This window comes from Capricornis sumatraensis, chromosome 11 (genome assembly GCF_032405125.1).
Source record: "Capricornis sumatraensis isolate serow.1 chromosome 11, serow.2, whole genome shotgun sequence".
NCBI classification, from domain to species: Eukaryota; Metazoa; Chordata; class Mammalia; order Artiodactyla; family Bovidae; genus Capricornis; species Capricornis sumatraensis.
The window spans coordinates 81584093-81607421 of record NC_091079.1 but is presented as its reverse complement, the minus strand read 5'-3'; the positions used below and the strand labels follow the sequence as shown (position 1 = coordinate 81607421).

General features: G+C 47.3%; 1 protein-coding gene across 3 annotated transcripts in view; it reads right to left on the bottom strand.

Moving 5' to 3' along the window:
* Positions 1 to 4675: 4675 nt before the first annotated feature.
* The window catches only part of NCALD (neurocalcin delta), a 348265-nt gene continuing 329611 nt past the window's right edge, over positions 4676 to 23329 (bottom strand). For all 3 annotated transcript variants that reach the window (XM_068983366.1, XM_068983367.1, XM_068983368.1), the window contains 2 exons: positions 10496 to 10601; positions 4676 to 7262 (listed from right to left, as the gene is read on the bottom strand). In XM_068983366.1, coding sequence (XP_068839467.1) covers positions 7165 to 7262; positions 10496 to 10601 — 204 coding nt within the window. In that variant the 3' untranslated portion in view covers positions 4676 to 7164. The remainder of the gene's footprint in view (positions 7263 to 10495; positions 10602 to 23329) is intronic.

Genomic DNA, 23329 nt, shown 5'->3' with positions numbered 1-23329 from the left:
TGTGCAGCATCTCACAGTTTACAAGCACATCCTCATCTCAAGTGGCTCCCTGGAGGCCCAGCTACAGTCTGGAGAGTGGCGCCAATGGCTCAGCTCTGACCGCCAGGCTTGGGCTGCGTTCTGGGGCTCAGCCGGCTCGTAAAGGCTGGGCTGCTGATGCTGGATGGGTGTGAGAAGACCTCGGGAGCCCTGGCGCTTCTGAAACCAGCGTCTGGAAGATGGAGAGAGAACGCTTGTCCTCCTGCCGGGTGTCCTGGCAGATGAAGAGGAGGTGAAATGCTTCCCCAAACAGTCGCAACATCATGTACCATCCGGGCCACAGTTCTCTTTGAGGGGACAGGTACACGGTCTAGGGGTTTGGGTTCAGCTTTGTGAGCTGAAGCATAGGTTTCTGGTAGCCACACTCCCTAGGAGGTCCCAGATCTAGGGCAGGTTCTATGGAAGGGCCCAGATTTGTTTGTGAAGCACTTTGATGTCTTACCTGGGGGCTTTCTCTCCAAGGGCTCCCTGCCTCCCTGCCCACTGAGGCCCAGAGTAGGACAGAAGGGCTGCTTTCAGCCCAGCTCTCTGTCCTTAAGGCTGCAGAGGATTCAAATGGGCTGGAGGGCAGGTGCGTGCCCAGGAAGATCTCTAGGTGTGGTGAGGGGGCACCTGTGTGTCTTCTGGACGCGTTAATCCTCCCTGCGGTGCCAAAGGTCGCATCCCGGATTTAGCTCTGCTCCAGTCTGTCCCCTTGTCCTCCACTCTGTGACTGTCACATCCTGGACCAGCATGTGGTACTGATGGGACTCAGTATTGGAAATGCATGATGTCCAATGTGCCACCATGCTCCTTGCCTAAGGGGTGATTTCAGACACGATTGCCAGGCCCAGTGGTAAATACTATCAGGCCAGGGCGTAGGACTCCAGAGTAGGGAAGAGAGAAAATCTTGGGCAATCAGACATGGCTTCCCTGACCTCTCCCCAGCCTCTGTGGACAAAATGTTTCTGGTCCTGCCTCTGTGGACAAAATGTTTCTGGTCCTGCCCTAGGCAGAAGATGAACCCAAGATACTTTTGCCTTTGTCCTAGGGCCCTGGGCAATCATTGTGGTGGCCACTGCCAGAACAAAGTATGAGGTCAGTGCCAGCAAAGGGTGGCACACAGTGTGCCCTCCCATCCAATCTGTCCCCATCTCACCATGTCGTCCTCTCTGCACTCAGTGTGCCCGTGGCTTAGCTTCGCTGTGGCCTTCACTGTGTGTGAGCAGAGCTTTGATGAGCAAAATTGTCCAAGGGGGGAAAAAAAACACTCCAGAGAAATGGGAAAACTTGCCTTTTTTTTTTTGGTTTCTTAATCAGACTCAAATAAATAAGCTTTAAAAATTCCATGTAAGATGAGGGACATATGCAACAAGTGTTTTTCTTATACTTACCCCAAATGCTTAGACTTTCTGGGAAATTGGGTCCAACAGAAAAATGCAGTCAGATGTCATCTTGGAATTGGATCCTAAAAGACTAAGGCATGTCCCAACCCAGAAACTTAAGAAGCATGAACTGAATCAAACATTTATTTTCCTTCTTATTTAAAATTATGAAAATGCAACAGAAGCAGGGGGTTTGTGCCAAATTCTACGAACAGCCCTTTCGTAAAGACAAGCAAAGGAGATTGCGAGATGGACAATTTGTGCTCATGTTTTTTTTTTTTTTAAAAGGCAAATGTAACTTAATAGTTTTGTAAATGGGAGAGGGGGAATCTATAAACTATAAATACAGTTATTTTATTTTTTGTACATTTTTAAGAAGAAAAAAATAAATATTCATAATGTAAGAGTAAACTTCAAGTGTCCCGTGTTTTCTGTGAGGTGGGTGTTGGGGCTCTTTGTCTGATTGGGAAGAAGCCTCTGTGTGTGCTGGGAAGGTTCTGGGCTCAAACACAGCAGGCATTTCCGGTTGCCCCATTGTGCCTCCACCCCAAGGTTGAGAAGAGGCTGAAGACGTCACCACGCCTCCAGTGTGACCACAACAGGCCACAGGATGGCTGTCCTTTCAGTTCCTGGGGTAGGGAGCAGGCTCTGTCCGTCGCTTGTCTTCCTCACTCCCCACTTAAATTACCACAAGAACCTTTCATGTCCTTTAATTCATCTTCACCCACCTTTTCACAGATGCTAAAACCATGTGGCTGAAACACCAAGCTCATCACAACAGTCTTTTGCCCTGGAACCCACCGCCTCGCTAGCATCCACCAGCTCAAATCCCAGTATTTCTCGGCATTTCCTCAGTGGCCACCCACCCACTCCTTCAACTGTCCTCCATGATCTCCCAAGAGCCTCTCTGTTCCAAACAAGTAGCGGCTTCTGTGTCTTCCACATCTCACCTTTTATGTCCACAGCTTTCAAATCTTGGCTAAACATCCACCTTGGGAAAGCTTTCTCTGACCAACTTCAACCCTGTTGGCATTGTCGGCAGCCTCCACACCTGGACCACTGGGCATTAAAGAGGAGGCTGGGAGAAGTGCTTGTTGAGGAGGCTTCTGGAGAGATCATGGGTCAGAAATGGGCAGGCCCCTTTGCCATGATCTGTGTTCCCCAGTATCAGTAGGAGGTCTCTGAATGTGCTCCCCCCACCTCCACCCCTGCCCGAGGCGGTCCTGCCCGGCATTCGCTAGCCTCGCCTCCTCTCCTGAGGCAGTTCTCCCTGGACTCATGGCAGCTCTGGTCCTGCTGTGAACGCGGCTCCCCATGTGTGGCACCCCGACCCCCACCTCCCTGTACTGGGACTCTGGGTGGGCGAAGATGACCAACTGTCAGGGCCCCAGGGTCCAGGACTAGCTCTTGCCCTCATCTTCATCTCTATACCAGCTCAGCTCAGTTACCACGGGCCAGGCACTGTGCCTGGTGCTGGGGACGGAGAGGCAGGTTAGATGCAGGCCATCCCCAGAGGCCGTGATGTGCCAAGTGATGACAGCCTGGCATCATCAGTGCCAGGACAGCGGTTCACTTTCAGAGAGGCAGGGGTCGGCAGTCGCCCCAGTCCCAGGGCATACAAGCCCCTCTTACCCTTAGACTTTCAGAACATGATGAGAGGTCACCAAACTCTAACCTCAGTTTGGGAAGGTTGCCCACTCAAGTGTCTGCACCCCTGTGTCTGAGGATCAATGGCATCTTAGCAGCCAGGGCAGCAAGTGCCCAGGACCTAAGTCCTGGACACATAGTCATCATTCAAGTGTAGAGAAATCTGAAATGCATATATCATTGGTTAGATACGAAATAGATCATTGGCTCTAGGCGTGGACATCTTTTCACTCTACAGTAATCTTTCTATTGTAGGTGGATTTGACTGATGCTCTGCTGCCTTGGCAAATACGATATTCTCTCCATTGTTTCTTCAGCCACCTGAAAAACCAGAATACTTCAGGAGGATGCAGGCATATGCCTGACAAAGATGAGAGGCTTGTTGAAGCATCTCCATTTTTCCTAAAGAAAGCAGTCGTGATTTCCCCTTACCTTGACTGAGAACACACGGACTCCTTCTTACCTGGCCAGTGGCTCCCTCCCCACACCTGAACTAGACTGACAGGGAGTCCAGGGTTGGGTTGGGGTGTTGGAACAGTACCCTCAAGACAGGAGTTTCAGGCTTGAACATTTGCTGGAAATTAACCAGTTAACCTCCAACAGGTGTGCGAGTGAAGACTCCTCATCAGGTTGGAGGGTCCCAGCCACCTGCTCACCATCACTGCCATGAATGACATGGCGTTCCTCATGCTCACGCGGTCCTCATAGGCATCAGGACACTGTGGAACCATAAAGAGAAACTGAGGTACAAAAGGACTCTCCTCCAGGCCAACTCACTCCAGCATGAAGTCTGGTCGGCCGATGAGACGCCTACGAGAGCTGACTTTCAGCCTCTTTTTCCTACATTCATGACCCCTGTGCTGGAGGCACAGCCAGTGACAGCAATAACAGACACCATGATTGGAATTGGCTTTGAGGCTGTGGGCTCTGTATCATGCCGTCTTTTCTATCAACTCTTCTCCAGACAGAGAGGCCCAGGGGTTGGGGGGGAGGATGCTAATTTCCCCCTGAAGAGGGAGGTGCCTCCGTTTCTCCTTCCATTGCACCTAACCTTGAGACTAGAGTTTACAGCTCCAGTCAGTTGTGAGGAAGAAGAGGTGAGAAGAGAGTGAAGGCCATGAGTGGAGGGAAGTAAAGACGCCCACATGTAGCCCTAGGATGCTCTTGGACAATGCTTTAGGCCCACAGACCCTCTCATCCCTCTTTCACAAACCCTGCTTCCTTGTGCTTCCAGGGCTGAAACCGTACCCAGAAGGAGGCCAACACAGCATCCGGACCCTCACTCAGGCACAGATTCAGCTGGAGCAGTTTAGGCACAGAAAGCTCAGGTCCCAGACAATCATATTAAACAATCAACATGCTCGAATGCCAAGCTAGAGAGACCCAAAGTCAACTGATGTGGGACCCACTCCATAGGAAAGGATTCATAAATATATCGATAGACATAGAGATAGATAGATATTATTAAATTCCCCTGTGGAAAGTGTCCCTGGGGTGTATCAGTGTGATGGGACTGCACCCTCAGCATCCCTTCCCCATCCTAAACAAGGGTATGAATAGTCGACCAGTCTGTATCATCCTTCAAGTCGTAAACCACTTTATTCCAGTCCCTTGAACATCACAGGCTGAGCTGCTCTCAGACAAAACAGACTCCATTTCCAGAGGTCCCTCAACACAGCAGTGACAATGAACAGCCCAGCTCAGGAGTGACATAAGCGTTTAGGCATTCAGCCTTTGGGTGCTGCTGAGTCCCTTGGCCACACAGTGCATTGGATCAGACATACAAAGGCCTGCCTGGGAAGGAGAAAAATGAGAAAAACAACCCTCAGAAAAACACAGTCAGGGTCAGCGGCAGGCCAGGACAAGGACTACTTTCCGACCGTCCCGGGCATATCAGCATTGATCAGCCCTGTGTCTGTTCTGATTTTTAACAGCTGGAGATGTGCTCCCCTGCTTTTTACCCCAGCTCTAGGCTCTAACGAGCAGTGTGAGTCTGGCTCAGTAAGATGCCGTGACTTAGGATGGAGTCCTGATGGGCTTTCCCCGACATTAACCGACTCTACCATTAAGGGAACCTAAAGGAGGAACTAGGTCTTCAGTCAAGGTCAGGAGAAAGTGGGATGCAGCTCATGAGCATCACCTGTAGAGTGCTGGGTCCCCATGCCACTGTGCATGCCACTAGGTGACTTCCCTAGTTTTCAAAACCAGATTTTTACCACTTGGCCAACGGAGGAACTCCGAAAGCCTCAAGGTGTAAATCCACTGTTAAAAAAAAGCTGACACTCAGAGCAAGAGGATTATTTTACTGAGTGAGTCCAGGTCTCAAAATGTCACCTAGCAAAGTTCGTTCGTTTTGGTCAACAACACAAATGCAGATTTTTACTATCAGTTTAAATGGAACTGAGTAATACCCGGGAATCTGGAGGGTAGAACGGGCTCAGCATCGTTTCCCTTCTAAGTTTATCTTTGTGTGGTTCATGGTCTGTAGGATGTAGCTTGGCTGCAGCCCAGGGAACCTGTCTGCCTTCTCCTGGGGCAAGATCTCTTCATCTACACCCTTGAGTGCGTGGCTTCCGCTTGCCTACTGCTTGTGAAAATGTGACTTCCCTGAGACCAGCGCCCTGGACTCCTACCTTTCAACACAAAGGTCATCAGACCAAACAGCCACTCAAATTTGTGTCGTCACTTCTGGAAATAGAAATCTGCTTTCAGAGAACACAATGATGGAAAATATTTTTTGGATTCTTTATAGTGGGCCTTGGAAATCAGATACAGTGGCTTATGCCTTCTTCAAGATGAACCAGATGACTGCCTAACCTCTGACTCTCTTAAGGGTCACTGGGAGCATGGAAAAGTCAACATTCCAGCTATGGCTTCCTAACTATACATGTGGATTAAAGCATCAGGAAACCCCCAGAATTTATGCTATTTGGGGTGAGGGAGGGTGGGAAAATCTACAGAACATCACCTGCTCAGAAAAGCATCACACCTCCAATCCAGTACTACAGCAGTGAGCTGCTGGGCTGGTGGGCAAATGCACATCTCTAGATAAGAACCTTCTGGAGCTCCTCTTGACACATTCTGCTCAAACCTGCCCCACTTCTGGTCCCTTGGCAGTAAACTGGAAAAGCACTCAAAATTAAGCTCGGGCCCTGGTCTGGTTACTTTGTACTTTTCTGGAGTATATAAAATATACCTGCTGATGGGTGCATTTGTGCAAAGACAGATATGACTTTATAACAAGACACAGACATTCATTACAGCTGGCTTACTTTACAATAAGCTACGGAAAACAGTCTTCTGTAATAAGATTGTATTAGTGCTCACTAAACATGCATTTAAACAAGGCAAAACAATTTGGTCTGCAATACCCAATATTTTATATACAGCAATCTTTTTTTTTTTTTTTAATCACAATAGGCAACAAGATGGGTCTGGTTTTGGAATATAAGTTACTATTTGCATTTAATTTCCAAAGAAACTCAGCTCAACTAGTGTAAACCTGGCAAGAAATAGCTGAGCCATCTTTTTCTTCTTCTCTATGAATTTACCTTGAAATGTTCACAGCTTAGAAACTACAGCCTATTTGGGAAGAGGGTGGGGTGGGCCTCTGGGGGGGATCCCCCAGGTCCCTTTAAGAGTCTGGCCCCAGAGGATTCCTGGTCCCTGGGGAATCCAGGAAGTGGTGCCACCACCCCTAGGGCATGTATGACTCCAGACCCAGGTGGCAAGTTTTGTTTTTCCAACAGGCCCCTCAAGTTTGCAACAGAATCACTTGACTGGATTGTTTTCCCTTCCCTCACCTCCCCGAGTCTTCATTAGAACACAGACTTTCGAATCAAAGGAAAAATAATAATAATGATGATGATGAAAAATCGTCAGAACAACAAACACCAAAGTCTGTGCACGACAGCGCTGTCCATGCTTCCACAAGCGCGGGGGGTCTAGACATTCCCACGAAGCATCCACGACAGAGAAGCTGAAGGCGGCACGGAAGGAGGCGCATCCGACCACAGGGGGAACAGCATCACTGTCAATATTGTTTGGCCAAATGAAAAAAAAAAAGAAAACTCCAAAGGGAACACAGGCAGCTCTACAGTTGGTGGCGCCGGGCTCAGAACTGGCCGGCGCTGCTCGGGTCACACTGCAGGAGGCGCACAATGGACGGGTCGCTCTTGGCCCCTCGGATGAACTCTTCCAGGGAGAGTTTCCCTGAAAAGCAAGAGGACCGGTGAGTGTTGGCCGACGGCAGCCGGATGAACCGGGTTTTCCCGATGCATCTCCGGGGCGGCAGCAGCGCACCCTTTCCCGGGGTCTCACACCAGCCGTGAGCCCCACCTTCTGTCTTTCGGAGCTGAGAGGCACCCCACCCCCGCCCCGGGGGCCGTGGGTCGTTCAGCATCGCACAGCCCAGCACGCGGCTTACTGAGAGCTCACCGTGTGCCCGGCCCTGGCTCTGGAAGCGGGTGGGATGGGTGGGTGCTGGGTGCCCCCCACGTGGTCCCTGCCCTCGTGGCCCTTCCAGCTACAGGCCACCGGAGGGACTCAGTGTCCATGGAAGAGATGGCGCTCGCGCCTTTCAGAGAGTGAGCTAAGTTTCTGCTGCACATCCCACGGGGTACTACTGGGCCCTCAGGGCTCCTTCGGGTCATCTGGGTACACCTAGGTTGGCCTGTGAGCAGAGGGGTCTGAAGAGACACGTGGGGTGAGGGCCACTTCTTTTGGACAAGGTGTGAGGAGGGCTGCCCTTCCCACCCGGGGTGAGGGAATTCTACAACAGAGAGAGGACTCCTCAGTCTGGACTCTCCTCTTACCCGAGGGACTGCGGGAGGGAGACTGGCTGGCTGAGATTCCACTCCTATTCCAGGTCCTTTTCCTTTCTACCTAGGCTAGAGTATGTATTAAGTTTCCTTCCAGAAGTTTCCTCAGTCATACTGTCAGTGGGGAGGCAAAGCTTCTCCCCCATTTCTGGGGGTGGGAGGTGGGGTTGGAGCAAAGCCTACATTCAGCGAAGAAGTCTTGCTTCCTCCAGTAACCCGCGAGCTTCAGAAATGGCTTCAGAGTTAACTTGCTGGGGGCCCAGACTTTTCAAGTTACAGGCTGGGTGGTAGATGCAAAGAACTTCTTCAGGAGGAATCTAACTGCCGGAGACTCTAGATGAGGCCTCTGCTCTGGGCTCCAGCCTTTGGGTCTAGAAGCCCAGGGCAGAAGCACTAAGTCTCCTGGTTGGGCCGAATCTGACCCCCTGCAGACGTAAACCCCTCCCTTAAACCCCTTCCTGTATGGCTCTGGGGCTTCCCTCATAGCTCAGCTGGGAAAGTATCCACCTGCAACAAAGGAGATGAGATAAGCTGGAGAAGGAATAGGCAACCCACTCCAGTATTCTTGAGCTTCCCTTGTGGCTCAGCTAGTAAAGAATCTGCCCACAGTGCGGGAGACCTGGGTTCAGTCCCTGGGTTGGGAAGATCCCCTGGAGAAGGAAAAGGCTACCCACTCCAGTATTCTGGCCTGGAGAATTCCATGGACTATATAGTCCATAGGGTCGCAAAGAGCTGGACACGACTGAGCGACTTTCACTGTATGGCTCTAACTTCTCCTCCCCATCTTTTTCTTAATCAAGGCTTTCCATTAGGAAAACACAGGGCTTTTAGCAACAAGATGCATTTGAGTAACGCAGACCCTGTTGGGGCTCTGTGAGCCCACTGTGGCCAAGTCCCCTAGCAGAAGCTCTCACTTCTGGCAGGGAGGGTTTGATCCTGCATGTCTGGATGTTCTCCCATCCTTCACCTCTACTCTAAAGAGGAGGCCAGGTTACAGGCAGGACACAAGCCCCCCTGTGCTCCCCTAGAACATTAGGAAAATGTGCAGTTTAATGTCAGGGCCTTTACTCTTCTATTAAAAGAATCCTGTTTGTTTAGTCTTTGCAAGACAAACTATTAGCTGTGAATCAAGGCACACAAAGAAATAGGATGCAATGGCACCTTTGTGAAGGAACAAGCAAACAGATTAGCTTGTACCCTGCAAACCCAGATTCTCAGGCCACTGGTGCCCCAGAGGGCACAGGTATAGAAATTGAGGCTTGCTCTGACACAAAGCCTTCATCAGGGCTATATGAGTAACTTAGCTCATATATTTGATAAGAATTGCTGGGATGCCCAGCAGAACAGGCAAGCTGGAAATAACAGCAGGAGCCAGAGATGACTCAGGGCTTTTTATGGGCTAGGGTCTGTGTCAAAACTTTAAACTCAGGTATTACATCTAACTAGGGTTGTCAGCGGAGAAGGCAATGGCACCCCATTCCAGTACTCTTGCCTGGAAAATCCCATGGACGGAGGAGCCTGGTAGGCTGCAGTCCATGGGGTCGCTAAGAGTCGGACACGACTGAGTGACTTCACTTTCACTTTTCATTTTCATGCATTGGAGAAGGAAATGGGAACCCACTCCAGTGTTCTTGCCTGAAGAATCCCAGGGATGGTGGAGCCTGGTGGGCTGCCGTTTATGGGGTCGCACAGAATCAGACATGACTGAAGCAACTTAGCAGCAGCAGCAACAGGGTTGTCAGAGGGGTGTCCCTGGTGGTTCAGATGGTAAAGAATCTGCCTGCAATGCAGGAGACCTGGGTTCAATCTCTGGGTTGGGAAGATTCTCTGAAGACGGGAATGGCTACCCACTCCAGTATTCTTGCCTGGAGAAATCCATGGACAGAGGAGGCTGGCAGGCTACCATCCATGAGGCTGCAGTCAGTCGGACACAGCTGAGCAATTAACACACATACACACACACACAGGGCTGCCAGATTTGGCAAATAAAATACATGATGCCCAGTTAGCCTTCAATTTCAATAAACAATAATTTTTTAGTATGTTTCAAATATTGCATAGGGCATACTTATACTAAAAAAATCATTTGTTATATATCCAAAAATCAAATTCAAGTGTACCTCTTTATTCTATCTGGCAATCCAGCATCTAAAGGTCCACTGTTTTCGAGTCTGAAATCCATCTTTCCTTTCATTTTAGTTTGCTTTCCACCCCCTTGCTGGGTTTGAATTGCGGGTGGCTCTCTTGGGGTGAAATCTGCTGGCCTAACCCCTCAAAAGCTGAGGGGCCCCACTTGGTTCTGGGAAACCCTACGCTTTGGAGCATGTGCAGGAAACCCCCTGGGCAGGCTAGGAGGAAGCTTCTAGGGTCTGAGTGGATACCAAGCCCCTCCCCACTTTCTGATTAGCTAGCCTGCAGGATCCAGCCTACTGCGAACCGCTCGGGTCCTCCTCTGTCCTCTTATTGCAGGGAGCATGCAACAAGAGCCACTTTCACCAAGGACCCTGAGCCAGATCCTGTGGCCAATAAATTGTCCTCGAGTGGCATTTCCATGCCTGGGTGATCTAGACCCTCCAGCAGTCCCCACTCTGAGCAAAACCAAGCAAAGTAGCCGTGGCCTCCTACCATCTCGATTGGTGTCCATCTGGCGGAAGATCTTTTCTGTCCGCTTCTCTGGGGTCGACTCATCTTCAGGCATTTTCATTACGGAGGAAACCATCTTATAGATCGCCTGGGGACAAGAAGCAACAAGGTGGGGAGACGGAAACACCCAATGGCCCTATTATTAAACCTCCCAAAGGCAGGGGGAAGGGAATGCCTTCCCTTCACACAGAGAGCAGGTTCTGTTCTTGCTTCTTGCTTGTGGAAATCAGACATGCAGTGACTGTGAGAGCAGCCAGACCAGCAGAGCATGTCCAGGGGTAAGGACCTTCAGGACCGACAGCTGACCAGAAGATCCACTAACGCACCCCCTACTCCATGTCTCTAATCTCATTGTGCATATGAACCCCCTGGGAATCTTATGAGAAGGAGAAGCTGATTGAGTAGGGTGGGTTGAGAAATGCGGGTCATAAGATTCTATATTTCTAACAGGGATCCTGTGTGATGCTGTTGCTCATTTTGGGGTTCCCACTCTCAGGCTGTAGATGACATTTCTCGGGCCAGACAGACAGGTCAGGGTCTACTCCCTGGGTCCCTGGAGGATGATAAGCACTGTTTGTAAGGGCCTGCCCTCCTCCAGACATTCCCAATCCATCCCAATGCCCTCTCCACTTGTGTGTGGCAGTCGTCTTGCATCCCTTGTCAGCACACTGTCAGTTATCCCCCAGGATGGGAACCATCTGCCACTTGAGCACTGGATGAAATAACTGCACAATAAAAGTAAAGAAGGCTGGATCTTAATGAAGGCTGAGCCCCGAAGAATTGATGCTTTCGAACTGTGGTGCTGGAGAAGACTCTTGAGAGTTCCTTGGACTACAAGGAGATCAAAACAGTCAATCCTAAAGGAGACTAACCCTGAATATTCACTGGATGATCTAATGCTGAAGCTGAAGAGTCAATACTTTGGCCACCTGTTAAGAAGAGCTGACTCACTGGAAAAGACCCTGATGCTGGGAAAGATTGAAGGCAAGAGGAGAAAGGGATGACAGAGGATGAGATGTTTGGATGGCATCACCAACTGAATGGACATGAGTTTGTGCAAGCTCCAGGAGATAGTGAAGGACAGGGAAGCCTGGTGGGCTGCAGTTCATGGGGTTGTGAAGAGCCAGATACAACTTAGCAACTGAACAAGTGTACAATCTCTGCTTGAGATAAACTGAGTATGTCTGAAATCTGATGATCAGAAGAGTTTTTGACTGAAACCCTGAAAAACTGAAGAGGTTTTTGAGCAGTACTGAAACTATCTCCCCTAAAACCTGTGGACCCCACACCCCAACCCCAGATGCTCAGGGCCTGGAAGACCTCAGCTATCAGATGTTTTTATTTGGGAAGAATAATGTAAAGTCATTGTTTTTATCCCCAGACCATGGTTTTTGCTACTCAGATTCACTTTGGGAACTTTGGCCCTGGGAAGGAGTTTAAGAAAAAGTGGAATTTCCCAGAGGGTGGAGGGTGGGGTAGAAATCTGGAAAGTTCTGGAACTTTGGATGCAGAGGGAGGAGAAAAAGGAAGGCAGCTGAGGGAAAGTAGTCTCCAAAGGGGAAATGTGGAAACAAAAAGGATGGTAGAAAGAGATAAAGGCTAAGCTCTGCTGCTTTACAGTCTTGTTCAGATCAACCTGCCTGAAGTTCCTAAAATAGTCTGGAGAAATGGAGATAAATATTACAATCTCAGTTGCTAAAACAGGAATGAAAAATGGACTCAGCCAGTGTGCTGACTCTTGGGCTGATCCCACCCCACAGGGACCCCTTAGGCCAGGCTCCCCTAGTCTGACTTGAACCCACCCAGAGCCCTTGCTGAACTGAAGGGCTGCCTCCACAGTGACTCTGGGAGAAAGGGCAAGCTGGAAGTCGTGGCTCTGCCTGGGCATAAGCAAGCTGGGCCACAGACAGCTGTCCCAAGAAGCACTCACTGAAGTGCGCTCCACAGGCAAGAGGCAAATCTCACTCTGTCTTCCTCCTGGTCCCCTTGTGCTATCCCCTCCAGCCCGGGACTACCCTGCCATCTGTGCTGGGATTATAGAGCCACCTGCCAAGCTGGTGGGGACACCTGCATCCTTGGGGGAATTAGAAAAGGCCATACTACTACTACTACTGCTAAGTCGCTGCAGTTGTGTCCGACTCTGTGCGACCCCATAGACGGCAGCCCACCAGGCTCCCCCGTCCCTGGGATTCTCCAGGCAAGAACACTGGAATGGGTTGCCATTTCCTTCTCCAGTTTTCCTTTAAAATTGGAGGAAGTTACAGTGAGACTTTGTTTTTTAAATAAATGGGAAAACAGAGATGCTGAGCTTTCAGGTCCACATGAATATTTAGTAACAAAAGCAGATAGCAGGAGACTCTCCATACCACCTACGTCCTGAGGTCTAGCGCCTCTCCTCGGCTTTCTTTGTTCCCACGTGGAAGCTTTTCTGTAACTCTTGACCCAAAGAGGAACTGGTGGCACAAACGGATGAACACGCACACACACACACCCCTCACCTGGATTTCAGACTTAAGCAATCTGAAATATTCGGTGAATTCATAAGCCCAGGTATCTTTTAGAACAACAACAACAAAATAGTATCTATTTGTCGGTATCTCATTAGATCCCAGGTACACCCATGTAAAGGTGTAAGAACTCCACAACATTTCAGGAGTTACAGAGGTCATGAGGGAGGGGCCTAAGTATTAAGTTTAGTTTTAGCTATTTGCTGTTGTTGTTCAGTTGCTCAGTCGTGTCTAGCTCTTTGCGACCCCATGAACTGCAGCATGCCAGGCTTCCCTATACTTCACTCTCTCCCAAAGTTTGCTCAAACTCCTGTCCGTTGAGTCAATTATGCCATCCAACCATTTCCTCCTCTGTTGCCCTCTTCTCCTCCTGCCCCAATTTTTCCCAGCATCAGGGTCTTTCCCAGTGAGTCAACTTTTTGCTTCAGGTGGCCAAAGTATAGGAGCTTCAGCTTCACCATCAGTCCTTCCAGTGAGTATTAATAGAAGCCTTAAGGATGTTGTGTAATCAACCTTCTTTGGGGCTGAGCTGTTCCTTCCCCTGGTCTTTTTGGGCCTCAGTAAGGTCCCATAGTAGCAAGGATAACCCACTGGTTTGGAATACTCCTTGGAGCTCTCAGCCTCTAAGACTTGAGGCTCATGAAATTCTCCTTCTTGGGATCCTGAAGGGACGTCAATGATGTGATAATCTAGAGATCATTCTCTTAATACTCTGGTTGAATAAGTGAATGAAGGACCAAGCCAACAGATGACTGTGTGTTTGAAGTAAAGGTTCTTGTACCCAACAGAAAGTCTTCAATGGTTTAGTCTTTGGCTGTCAGTCTAAAGGAGTAGGGCTGGGGCCAAGAAATGAGGATGGGTTAGTACGAGAAAGAACCCATAAGCAAAAAAGAATTACAATGTCTGAGTGTACGGAGGGGCTGAAGAGGAAGAGAGAGCACCTTTAACAGGCTCACATTTCTAAATAGCTCTTTCATTGCATTCAAACTAGATTTTTCCCCCCTTTTTTTGTATGTGCACCAACTCACAGAAAAGGATGAATAAGTTATTCAGAATACCAGGTCTATGAACATGGGTGTACTAGGGCAGGGAGCAAAGAGACGAGGTGACAAGTCCCAGGGGTCTTAAGAGTGAGTGAGTGGGTGACATCCCTGCAAAACCTCAGCGGGGATAGGGTTAGTGTTCTTGCATGGTCTCAGTAAGTCAGCACTGACTATATTGCATCTAGGACTCCACAGAGCAGGGGGAGAAAAAGCCCAGACAGCACTTGAAACAAATCGTGTCGTATTAGCTCCAGTTTCTGTACATCCCCCCAACCCCGCCAATTTAATGGGATTAAATCATGAAGAGGCCAGGCTATTTCCCTACTTTATTTTTAGCAATGTCAGTGAGAGGCCCAGCAGGGACATCCTGTTTTTAATTACACTTGAAGAGCCCTATTCTTGTCTGTGTGTAAATACAAAGCTATGAGACACCCAAGAGTCCAGCTCTGGCTTGACCCTAGGCAGACCCAGGATAGCACAACCTGTGGCCGGGGGTCTTACCAGCTTTCTCATGGCCTAGGATTTTTTTTTTTTTTTCCTCTGAATGAACCACCTCTCAGAATGTTGCAAAGGAAGGCCTCAAGTCTGAACTGATAAAGGTTGTGGAATTAACTGAGGGCAGGCACAGTTCCAAGAGCTAAAGTTCACTCTTCCCTCTGAAGGAAACCAGGCTGACTTTTCATCAGAAGACATAGGGTTTTCTAACAGGACACCCAAGCCCCACAACAACCCACCAAGGGCAAAAGAAGTTAAGTGGCATAGGGCAGTTTCTAGGTTATTGGTAAAGAAGAGCACCCTCCTTAGAAGGACACTGCATAGCAGAAAAGGAGGGTAGAAAGAGACCAGGAGGATCTTTCTTGTAAATGCTCTTAAAATGGTATCAATATCTATGTATCAGCACTTACTTGTTTAGAGCTAGAAGAATACAAGAAAGTCAGTAAATCCATAATGTTTACCAAAGTGCTCCCTGCCTTTCACAGACAGGGAGGGCCAGGGGAAAATAAGGGCCCTACCCCTTCTTTCCAGCAAAGCAGCTCCGTTCTTATATTAGTTTTCTCATAAGATTTCATTAATACTTGAAACTCATTACTACCCAGTCCCCCTGCCACCACTCGTTTGTTTGTTTCTTGGTAAATAGCCCTACCATCCACTATTCTGTAATCAACTCAAAGGCATCTTTAATACCTCTCTACCATCTGTCTCCACACGCAGGTGGTCAACTAGAGCTGTCAAATCTGCTTCCGTAATATTTTTCTTAATTTATCATTCTTGCCCATTCCTCCCTCCACTGTCTTGTTTCAAGTCAATGGTGGTACCCCTCATTTTTAGATCTGGGCAATTACCATTTGTTTCAGTCTTATATGAAGCACTCTGCAAAGGCTGCTTCAAACAACCCCTTCCAAAGATCCCATTTACTCCCCTAAAAAGGCATTCTGGAGCTGCCATGCTTTAGGACTTCACATTTTGGGGGGTGATCTTGAGTTTGTTTCTGGAATGTTTGATTGTGAGGTACTACTGCAATGTCTTAGTGGAGAGAGATGTCCATTAACAGCTGGACAGAGTAGAGGTGAAGGCCTGGAAGTACTCTGTTTCTTCATCCATAAAATGGGGCTAAGAAGGTTATCATGAGGATTAAATAAGATAATACACAGGTACCAGGTAGACCTGCAAAAATTCATGTTCACTCAAAACCTGTAAATGTGACTTTATTTGGAAGTAGGGTCTTTGTAGAAATAATCAAGTTAAAATGAGATTCTACTGGATTCGGGTGGGCCCCAATCCAATGATGTATCCTTATAGGAAGAAGAAATTTATACACAGATACACAGACAAACACCAAGGATCGCCAGCTACCGCCAGAAGCTAGGAGAGAGGCATGGAGCAGATTCCCCGCCAGCCCCGCCAGGAGTCTCTGGAAGGAACCAACCTTGCCCACACCTTGATGTTGGACTTCTGGCCTCTGGAACTATGATAGAATAAATGTTTTGTTGTTTGAAACTGCCTAGTTTATGGTAATTTGTTACAGTAACCCCAGGAAACAGCATGAAAAATACTTAACCCAATGCTTGGCCCATAACAAGCACTGAGAAGATGAGATGTCCCAGAAGAAAAAAAAAAGGAAAAGAGGGCTAAGGCTGGAACTCTGCTTGGGAATATCTTTGTTTAGGGGACAGGAGAAGGAAGAGGAGACCTGGACGGCATAGCCCAGAGGGGGCCTTTGGTTAGTAGGCATTCGTTTGTCTTGCCAGATGTATAGCTTCAACTCTTAAACTATAATGTGGCTTGCCATGATATGATTAATGCCTGCATGAGGAAGGGATAAGCCAAATATAACTGATAAACAAACACTAAGGTTAGTTCTTAGAGAAAGTCACTAGCCTGGACAAATGCTTTAAAGAATTTTCTGCAGGAAAGAAACTGAAGTTGAATTCAGTGTAACATCTGTGGTCCACACTTGTAATTGAGTATTAGGCCAGAGTTTGGCGCTGAATCCCCAAGGGCCATGTCAAGATGGACTAGAAGCTCTCACTACCACCCCTACTTCCTTTTTTTTTTCACAATCAGAAAAGAACAGTGTTTCAGGTCTTCAAGGCACATATTACAAATGACTTGGTGTCTATGACACAAATTTAGAAAGATCTTTGGGAGAAAAAAACCACTCAGGAAGTGGTTCTAGAAAAAACGTAACCGAATCTTTCTGGCCCTGATTTAGATATGTTGTGACACAAATACGCATGATCTGGTTTGCCTGAACTGGTCACAGTTGGTGCTCTTGAGACTAGGTCAGATTAATTTGTGAGTCTGTTTGGTGTTTAGGGACAGCAACCCTTTGTATGACCAACACCACAATCTCCCTTCCTCTTTATCTCATTGCTGCATAGAAACATGTAACTTACTCTGATGAGTGCATCAGGAAAAAAATCTCCATGTTGAGAAATAAACAAAGCAGTGCACTCTTCCTAGACTGCCGGCATAAGCCCACTTCCTTCCTTTCGTTTTCATCCATTCAAAAGATGTGGAGCTGTAGACTGGGGTGTTATGAAGCTCACTCGCCTCCATGAAAAGAGCCAATCAACCTTGAATCACAACTAGGAGGGAGAGTCTGATTCTAAGACAACACGCATTTGAACACCAAGTAGTGTAAAGCAATCATTACCATCCAAGGAATGAATATGCTAACTAGAAATTATTCCAACCTGGTCATTAAAGTGAGTTTCTCGAGAACTGCGAAGGGTAACATTGTGTTAGCCTCTATATTCCTCTGGGAAGGCCTCTAGTTGGAACTTGAGAACGAATCCAGACTCTGTGCCCCAATAGTATGAATGCATGAGGTGCGCCCGTGAACTCAGGGCAACAGCTGAGATTTGGGGAATTCCTGGTGCCAACCACACTGTCTCCTGGAAAGGTAGCTCTTTCTGTTACTTAAATCCCATAAGCATCAGAGCAGCCCACAAGTTTTGGTTTCTTCCCAGCTGGGCTCATGTTTGGTGGGAAAGACAACAGCTGAAGCAGCCTAGGTACTCCTAAAGCTATCTGTACAAGCACATCTCTTCTGCGGGTTCCACCCTTGTTTGTGAACATACAAACCCAACTTGTATGTTGGGTTTGTGAACATACATTTTATGATGAGGTAAACTTACCATGGCATCTGGTCCCTTCCCTGGTGGCTCAGAGCTCAAAGCGTCTGCCTGCAATGTGGGAGACCTGGGTTCAGTCCCTGGGTCGGGAAGTTCCCCTGGAGAAGGAAATGGCAACCCACTCCAGTATTCTTGCCGGGAGAATCCCAAGGACGGAGGAGCCTGGTGGGCTTCAGTTCACGGGGTCGCAAAGAGTCAGACATGACTGAGCGACTTCACTTTAAACTTACCATAAAACTTAATGGAAGACTCTGTAACTTTGTCCTTTGAATGGGAAATGACCTCCCTTTATTTTGCATGGGAACATCCTGTCTCAGCTCTACAAACTTCTATAGAATAGCAGTAGCCAGGATTTACTGAGTAATACCCTATGAGAGATATTATTATTATGGTTACCCTGTTTATTTAAGTTATATGCAGAGCACATTTTGCGAAATGCTGAGTTGGATGAGTTATAAGCTGGAATCAAGATTGCTGGGAGAAGTATCCAGATATGTGGATGATACCACTCTAATGGCAGAAAGAGAAGAGGAACTAAAGAGCCTTGAGGAAAGTGGAGGAGGAGAGTGAAAAATTCGACTTAAAACTCAGTATTAAAAACGAAGATCATGGCATCCAGTCCCATCACTTCATGGCAAATAGAAGGGGGAATCAGTGACAGATCTCCTCTTCTTGGGCTCTAAAATCACTGCGGATGGTGACTGCATGAAATCAGAAGATGAATGCTGCTTGCAGGAAAGCTATGACAAACAGTGTGTTAAAAAGCAAAGACATCACTTTGCCGACAAAGGTCCATATGGTCAAGGCTATGGTTTTTCCAGCAGTCACTTACGGATGTGACAGCTAGATAGTAAAGAAAGCAGAGCACTGAAGAATTGATGCTTTTGAACTGTGGTGCTGGAGAAGACTACTGAGAGTCCCTGGACAGCACGGAGATCCAACCAGTCAATCCTTAAAGAAATCAGCCCTGAATACTCTTTGGAAGGACTAATGCTGAAGCTGAAGCTCCAATACTTTGGTCACCTAATGCAAACAGCTGACTCATTGGAAAAGACCCTATGCTGGGAAAGATTGAGGGCAAGAGAAGGGTACAACAGAGGATGAGATGGTTGGATGGCATCTCCGATTCAATGGACATGAACTTAGGCAAACTCCAGGAGATAGTGAGAGGGAAGCCTGGTGTGCTGAAGTCCATGGGGCTGCAAAGAGCTGGACACGACTGAGCGACTGAACAGCAACGACAACCCCGTGAGAGGCACTGAGTTGTACCTAGAAAAGTACTCTACTTGTCATAACTGTTCTACGATTACTCTAGAGGCAGGTGCTATGATTAGTTCCAGTTCACAAATCATGAGAACAATGTACAGAAAGGTTAAATAACTTACCTGAGGAGAAGAAGGAAAAGGAGACAGAAAAAAAAAAGAGAGAGGCAAGATGATACTGACCCACCTTGCCCAAGACACCAACTCTCACATGCCAATTCTTCCCTTCCTTTAACTTTAGTTGGGATACAGGTGATCAATCTTTTTCTAAGCTTGTGATTTTCATTCAGATAAAGAGTAAAGCAATACAGCTTGTGTACTCCTACCTAATGACAGTCCTGTAGTTATTGGATTTGTTTGGATTGAATTTGTTCCTTCAAGGGTCCTAGTTACTTTCTGAGAGCAGAAGAGAGTCAGTTTCACTCCCTGTTCTTCCTGCATTCTCCCCTGCACCCAGGGAGGGCTGTGGTCCTGTCGATGAATCCCTAAGTTCAAGTTCCTTCACCCCCAAGATCCAGAAAGCATCTGAACATTCATGTTAACTGGCAATGCTACTTACATGCTCCCTGGCCCGTTCCACAAACACAGCCTGTTGGACTGGGTGTGTGTGGGTGTTCAGACCTGCCTCTGGCTGAGCTCAGGGACAGAGAAATATGTGAGGCCAGAAGGCTTCTCCTTCTTGCAGTGATGAGCTGACACCAGCGCCCCCCTGAGGAGAGGATCTGCTGTCACAGGAGGAAACTTCAGAACTGTGATCTGGCTTAAGACTCATGAGAGATGGTTTTGATGGAATAATAAAATATTGGGTCTAAATCATGTTCCTAAGTTTGCCAATTAAAAAAACAAACACACAGACATGAAAATCTTTATGTAAGATTCTAAAAATAAATCTGTATGTGGCTTTTTCTTTTTTGCCCAGATGTTGATATAGCACAAAATAACTTTTTTGGAAAAAGGAACATAAGTGCACTTTGACATACGCAGTAGGCTGAGTAACAGCCCCCCCGCGATGTGCCTGTCCAAGTCCCAGAAACCTGTAGATACATTACCTTCCAGAATAAAAGGAACTTGAGCTGCGGGGGAGGGGACTATTCTGAATTATCTGGGTGGTTCTAGTGTACTCACAGGGCTCTTTATGAGTGGAAGGGAGAAGCAGAATGAGATACCCAGAGGAACGGCAACATGAGAAGACCTCAATCCATTGCTGCTGGCTTTGAAGATAGATATAAAGGGTTACAAGTCAAGGAATGTTTCAGAAAATAGAGAAGGCAAGGGAACAGACTTTCTCCCAAAACCTCCAGACAGAATGCAAGTTGTCCGACACCTTGAGTTTAGCCCAGCGAAACCGCTTTCAGATCTCTGACCTTCAGAACCATCAGATAACAACTCTGTATTGTTATAAGCCACTACACGCATGGCCCTTCATTATAGCAAAAAGAGGAGACTAATAGTGTATTTCAGTCTCACAAAGCCCACCACAAAATCCTTCCTACCAATGCCAGGAGAAACCAGGGGATTCCAGTCTGTTAGCACCAACAATACTCAGTGGATACCAAAGTTACACCATGGAGAACAACATTAGGAAAGAAAAACTAGAAAATTTATGGGGTCCCCATCCCCATTCCCTTGGATAGCAGGGAGATCAAACCAGTAAATCTTAAAGGAAATCTACCCTGAATGATCACTGGAAGGACTGATGCTGAAGCTCCAATACTTTGGATACTGGATACAAAACAAAAGGTCATTGGAAAAGATCCTGATCCTGGGAAATTTTGAAGGCAGAAGGAGAAGAGCGCAGCAGAGGATGAGATGGTTGGATGGCTTCAATGTCCACGGATTCAATGGACATGAACTTGGGCAAACTCCAGGAGATAGTGAGGGACAGGGAAGCCTGGTGTGCTGCAGTCCACGGGGTCTCAAAGAACTGAACGTGACTTGGTGACTGAAAAACAACTACCCTCATTCATTGACAAGTCTATTATAAACTAGTTTGGACCCCAATCTTCACCCTGACCAGTTATTAGTATTTGAAGGCGAACATCATGAATTTGCATTTTACATTGCTGTTGTTTAGCTGCTAAGTCATGTCCAACTCTTTGCGCCCCCATGGACTGCAGCACACCAGGTTCCTTTGTCCATGGGATTTCCCAGGCAAGAATACTGGAGTAGTTTGCCATTTCCTTCTCCAGGGGATCTTTCTGACCCCGGGGTGGAACCCACATCTCCTGCATTGACAGGTGGATTCTTTACCACTGAGCCACTGGGGCTTCCCTTAAATGGTTTGAATTTCTGAGTCTTGGAGGGACAAAAGTTCAGCCAGGAATTTATGGGCTGATACTTGTAGCTGAGCTGTAGTTTTCACTTACTTGAACAAATACAACCTTAATTTCTGTAGGATTCTGTTGGCCCACAGCTTGCCTCCATCTCATCACTTTCAAATAGATATTTTCCCAGATCCCTAAAGGATATCTACAGTATGTGAAATGTGAACTTCCCGATGTTCAAGCTGGATTTAGAAAAGGCAGAGGAACCAGAGATCAAATTGCCATCTGCTGGGTCATTGAAAAAGCGGAAGAGTTCCAGAAAAAAATCTACTTTTACTTTATTGATTATGTCAAAGCCTTTGACTGTGTGGATCACAACAAACTGTGGAAAATTCTGAAAGAGATGGGAATACCAGACCACCTGACCTGCCTCCTGAGAATCTGTATGCAGGTCAAGAAGCAACAGTTAGAACTGGACATGGAACAACAGACTAGTTCCAAATAGGGAAAGGAGTACGTCAAGGCTGTATATTGTCACCTTGCTTATTTAACTTATATGCAGAGTACTTAGCAGAAGCAGAGTACATCATGAGAAACTCTGGGCTGGATGAAGCACAAGCTGGAATCAAGATTGCCAGGATAAATATCAATAACCTCAGATACACAGATGACACCATCCTTATGGCAGAAAGCAAAGAAGAACTAAAGAGCCTCTTGATGAAAACTAAGATCATGGCATCTGGTCCCATCATTTCACGGCAAATAGATGGGGAAACAATGGAAACATTGACAGACTTTATTTTGAGGGGCTCCAAAATCACTGCAGATGGTGATTGCAGCCATGAAATTCAAAGATGCTTGCTCCTTGGAAGAAAAGCTATGACCAACCTAGACAGCATACTAAGAAGCAGAGACATTACTTTACCAACAAAGATCCATCTAGTCAAAGCTATGGTTTTTCCAGTAGTCATGTATGGATGTGAGAGTTGGACTATAAAGAAAGCTGAGCGCCGAAGAATTGATGCTTTTGAACTGTGGTGTTGGAGAAAGACTCTTGAGAGTCCCCTGAACTGCAAGGAGATCCAACCAGTCCATCCTAAAGGAAATCAGTCCTGAATATTCACTGGAAGGACTGATGCTGAAGCTGAAGCTCCAATACTTTGGCCACCTGATGTGAAGAGCTGACTCATTAGATAAGACCCTGATGCTGGGAAAGACTGAAGGTGGGAGGAGAAGGGGACGACAGAGGATGAGATGGTTGGATGGCATCACTGATGTGATGGACATGAGTTTGAGTAGGCTCTGGGAGTTGGTGATGGACAGGGAAGCCTGGCGTGCTGCAGTCCATGGGGTCACAAAGAGTCGAACATGACTGAGCGACTGAATTGAAAGGATACCTAAAGCAACTGTAGCGTCTGCTAACATGCATTTTCTTAAATGGTGAAGACCAGCTAGAACCAAATAATGAGAATCCCCACAGGGCTCCTTGGGACGGTGACAAGGCCTTGCGTGTAGACTTTCACAGAAGAGGGGGTGGAGAAAGGAAAGGAGAGTGGGGAGTTTAGTAATATCCTACAGCAAATTCCAATTCATCCAGAAACAATGAAAACCAGGGGATTAGCATAAGAATAAGATAGAATACATGAATTATCAGTTTGCAATGCAGCAGAATGGGATAAAATAGCTCTTAATAGGAAAATGGTTCTAAATTTAATTTAATCTCACTGACAATTTGGAAGGTGCCTCACGGGGCTGCAAGGTTTCCTCTCCACGATCATGAATATTAATCATCAGGGTGCGTTTGCATTACTATGGAAAACAATTCAGGAAATTTGAACTTCCATTTGCAGGGTGCTTAAGAACCCTGAATATGAAAGCTTTATTAAGGAATCTGTGTCCTTCCAATTATGACCTGCAAACTGACCGTGGGCCTGCGAGTGGAGGGAGCTGCTTTATAGTAGAGAAAGTTCCTTGTTAGGGGGAATGCCCCTTCATTTTTGTGGTCACTTTCTGAGCACAGGGTCAGCAAGGGCTCAGCAAGTGTCTACCAGTACCTTTTGCGCCTTCTCTGCTGCGTTCCAGCCTCCCTTGCAGAGTGGGTT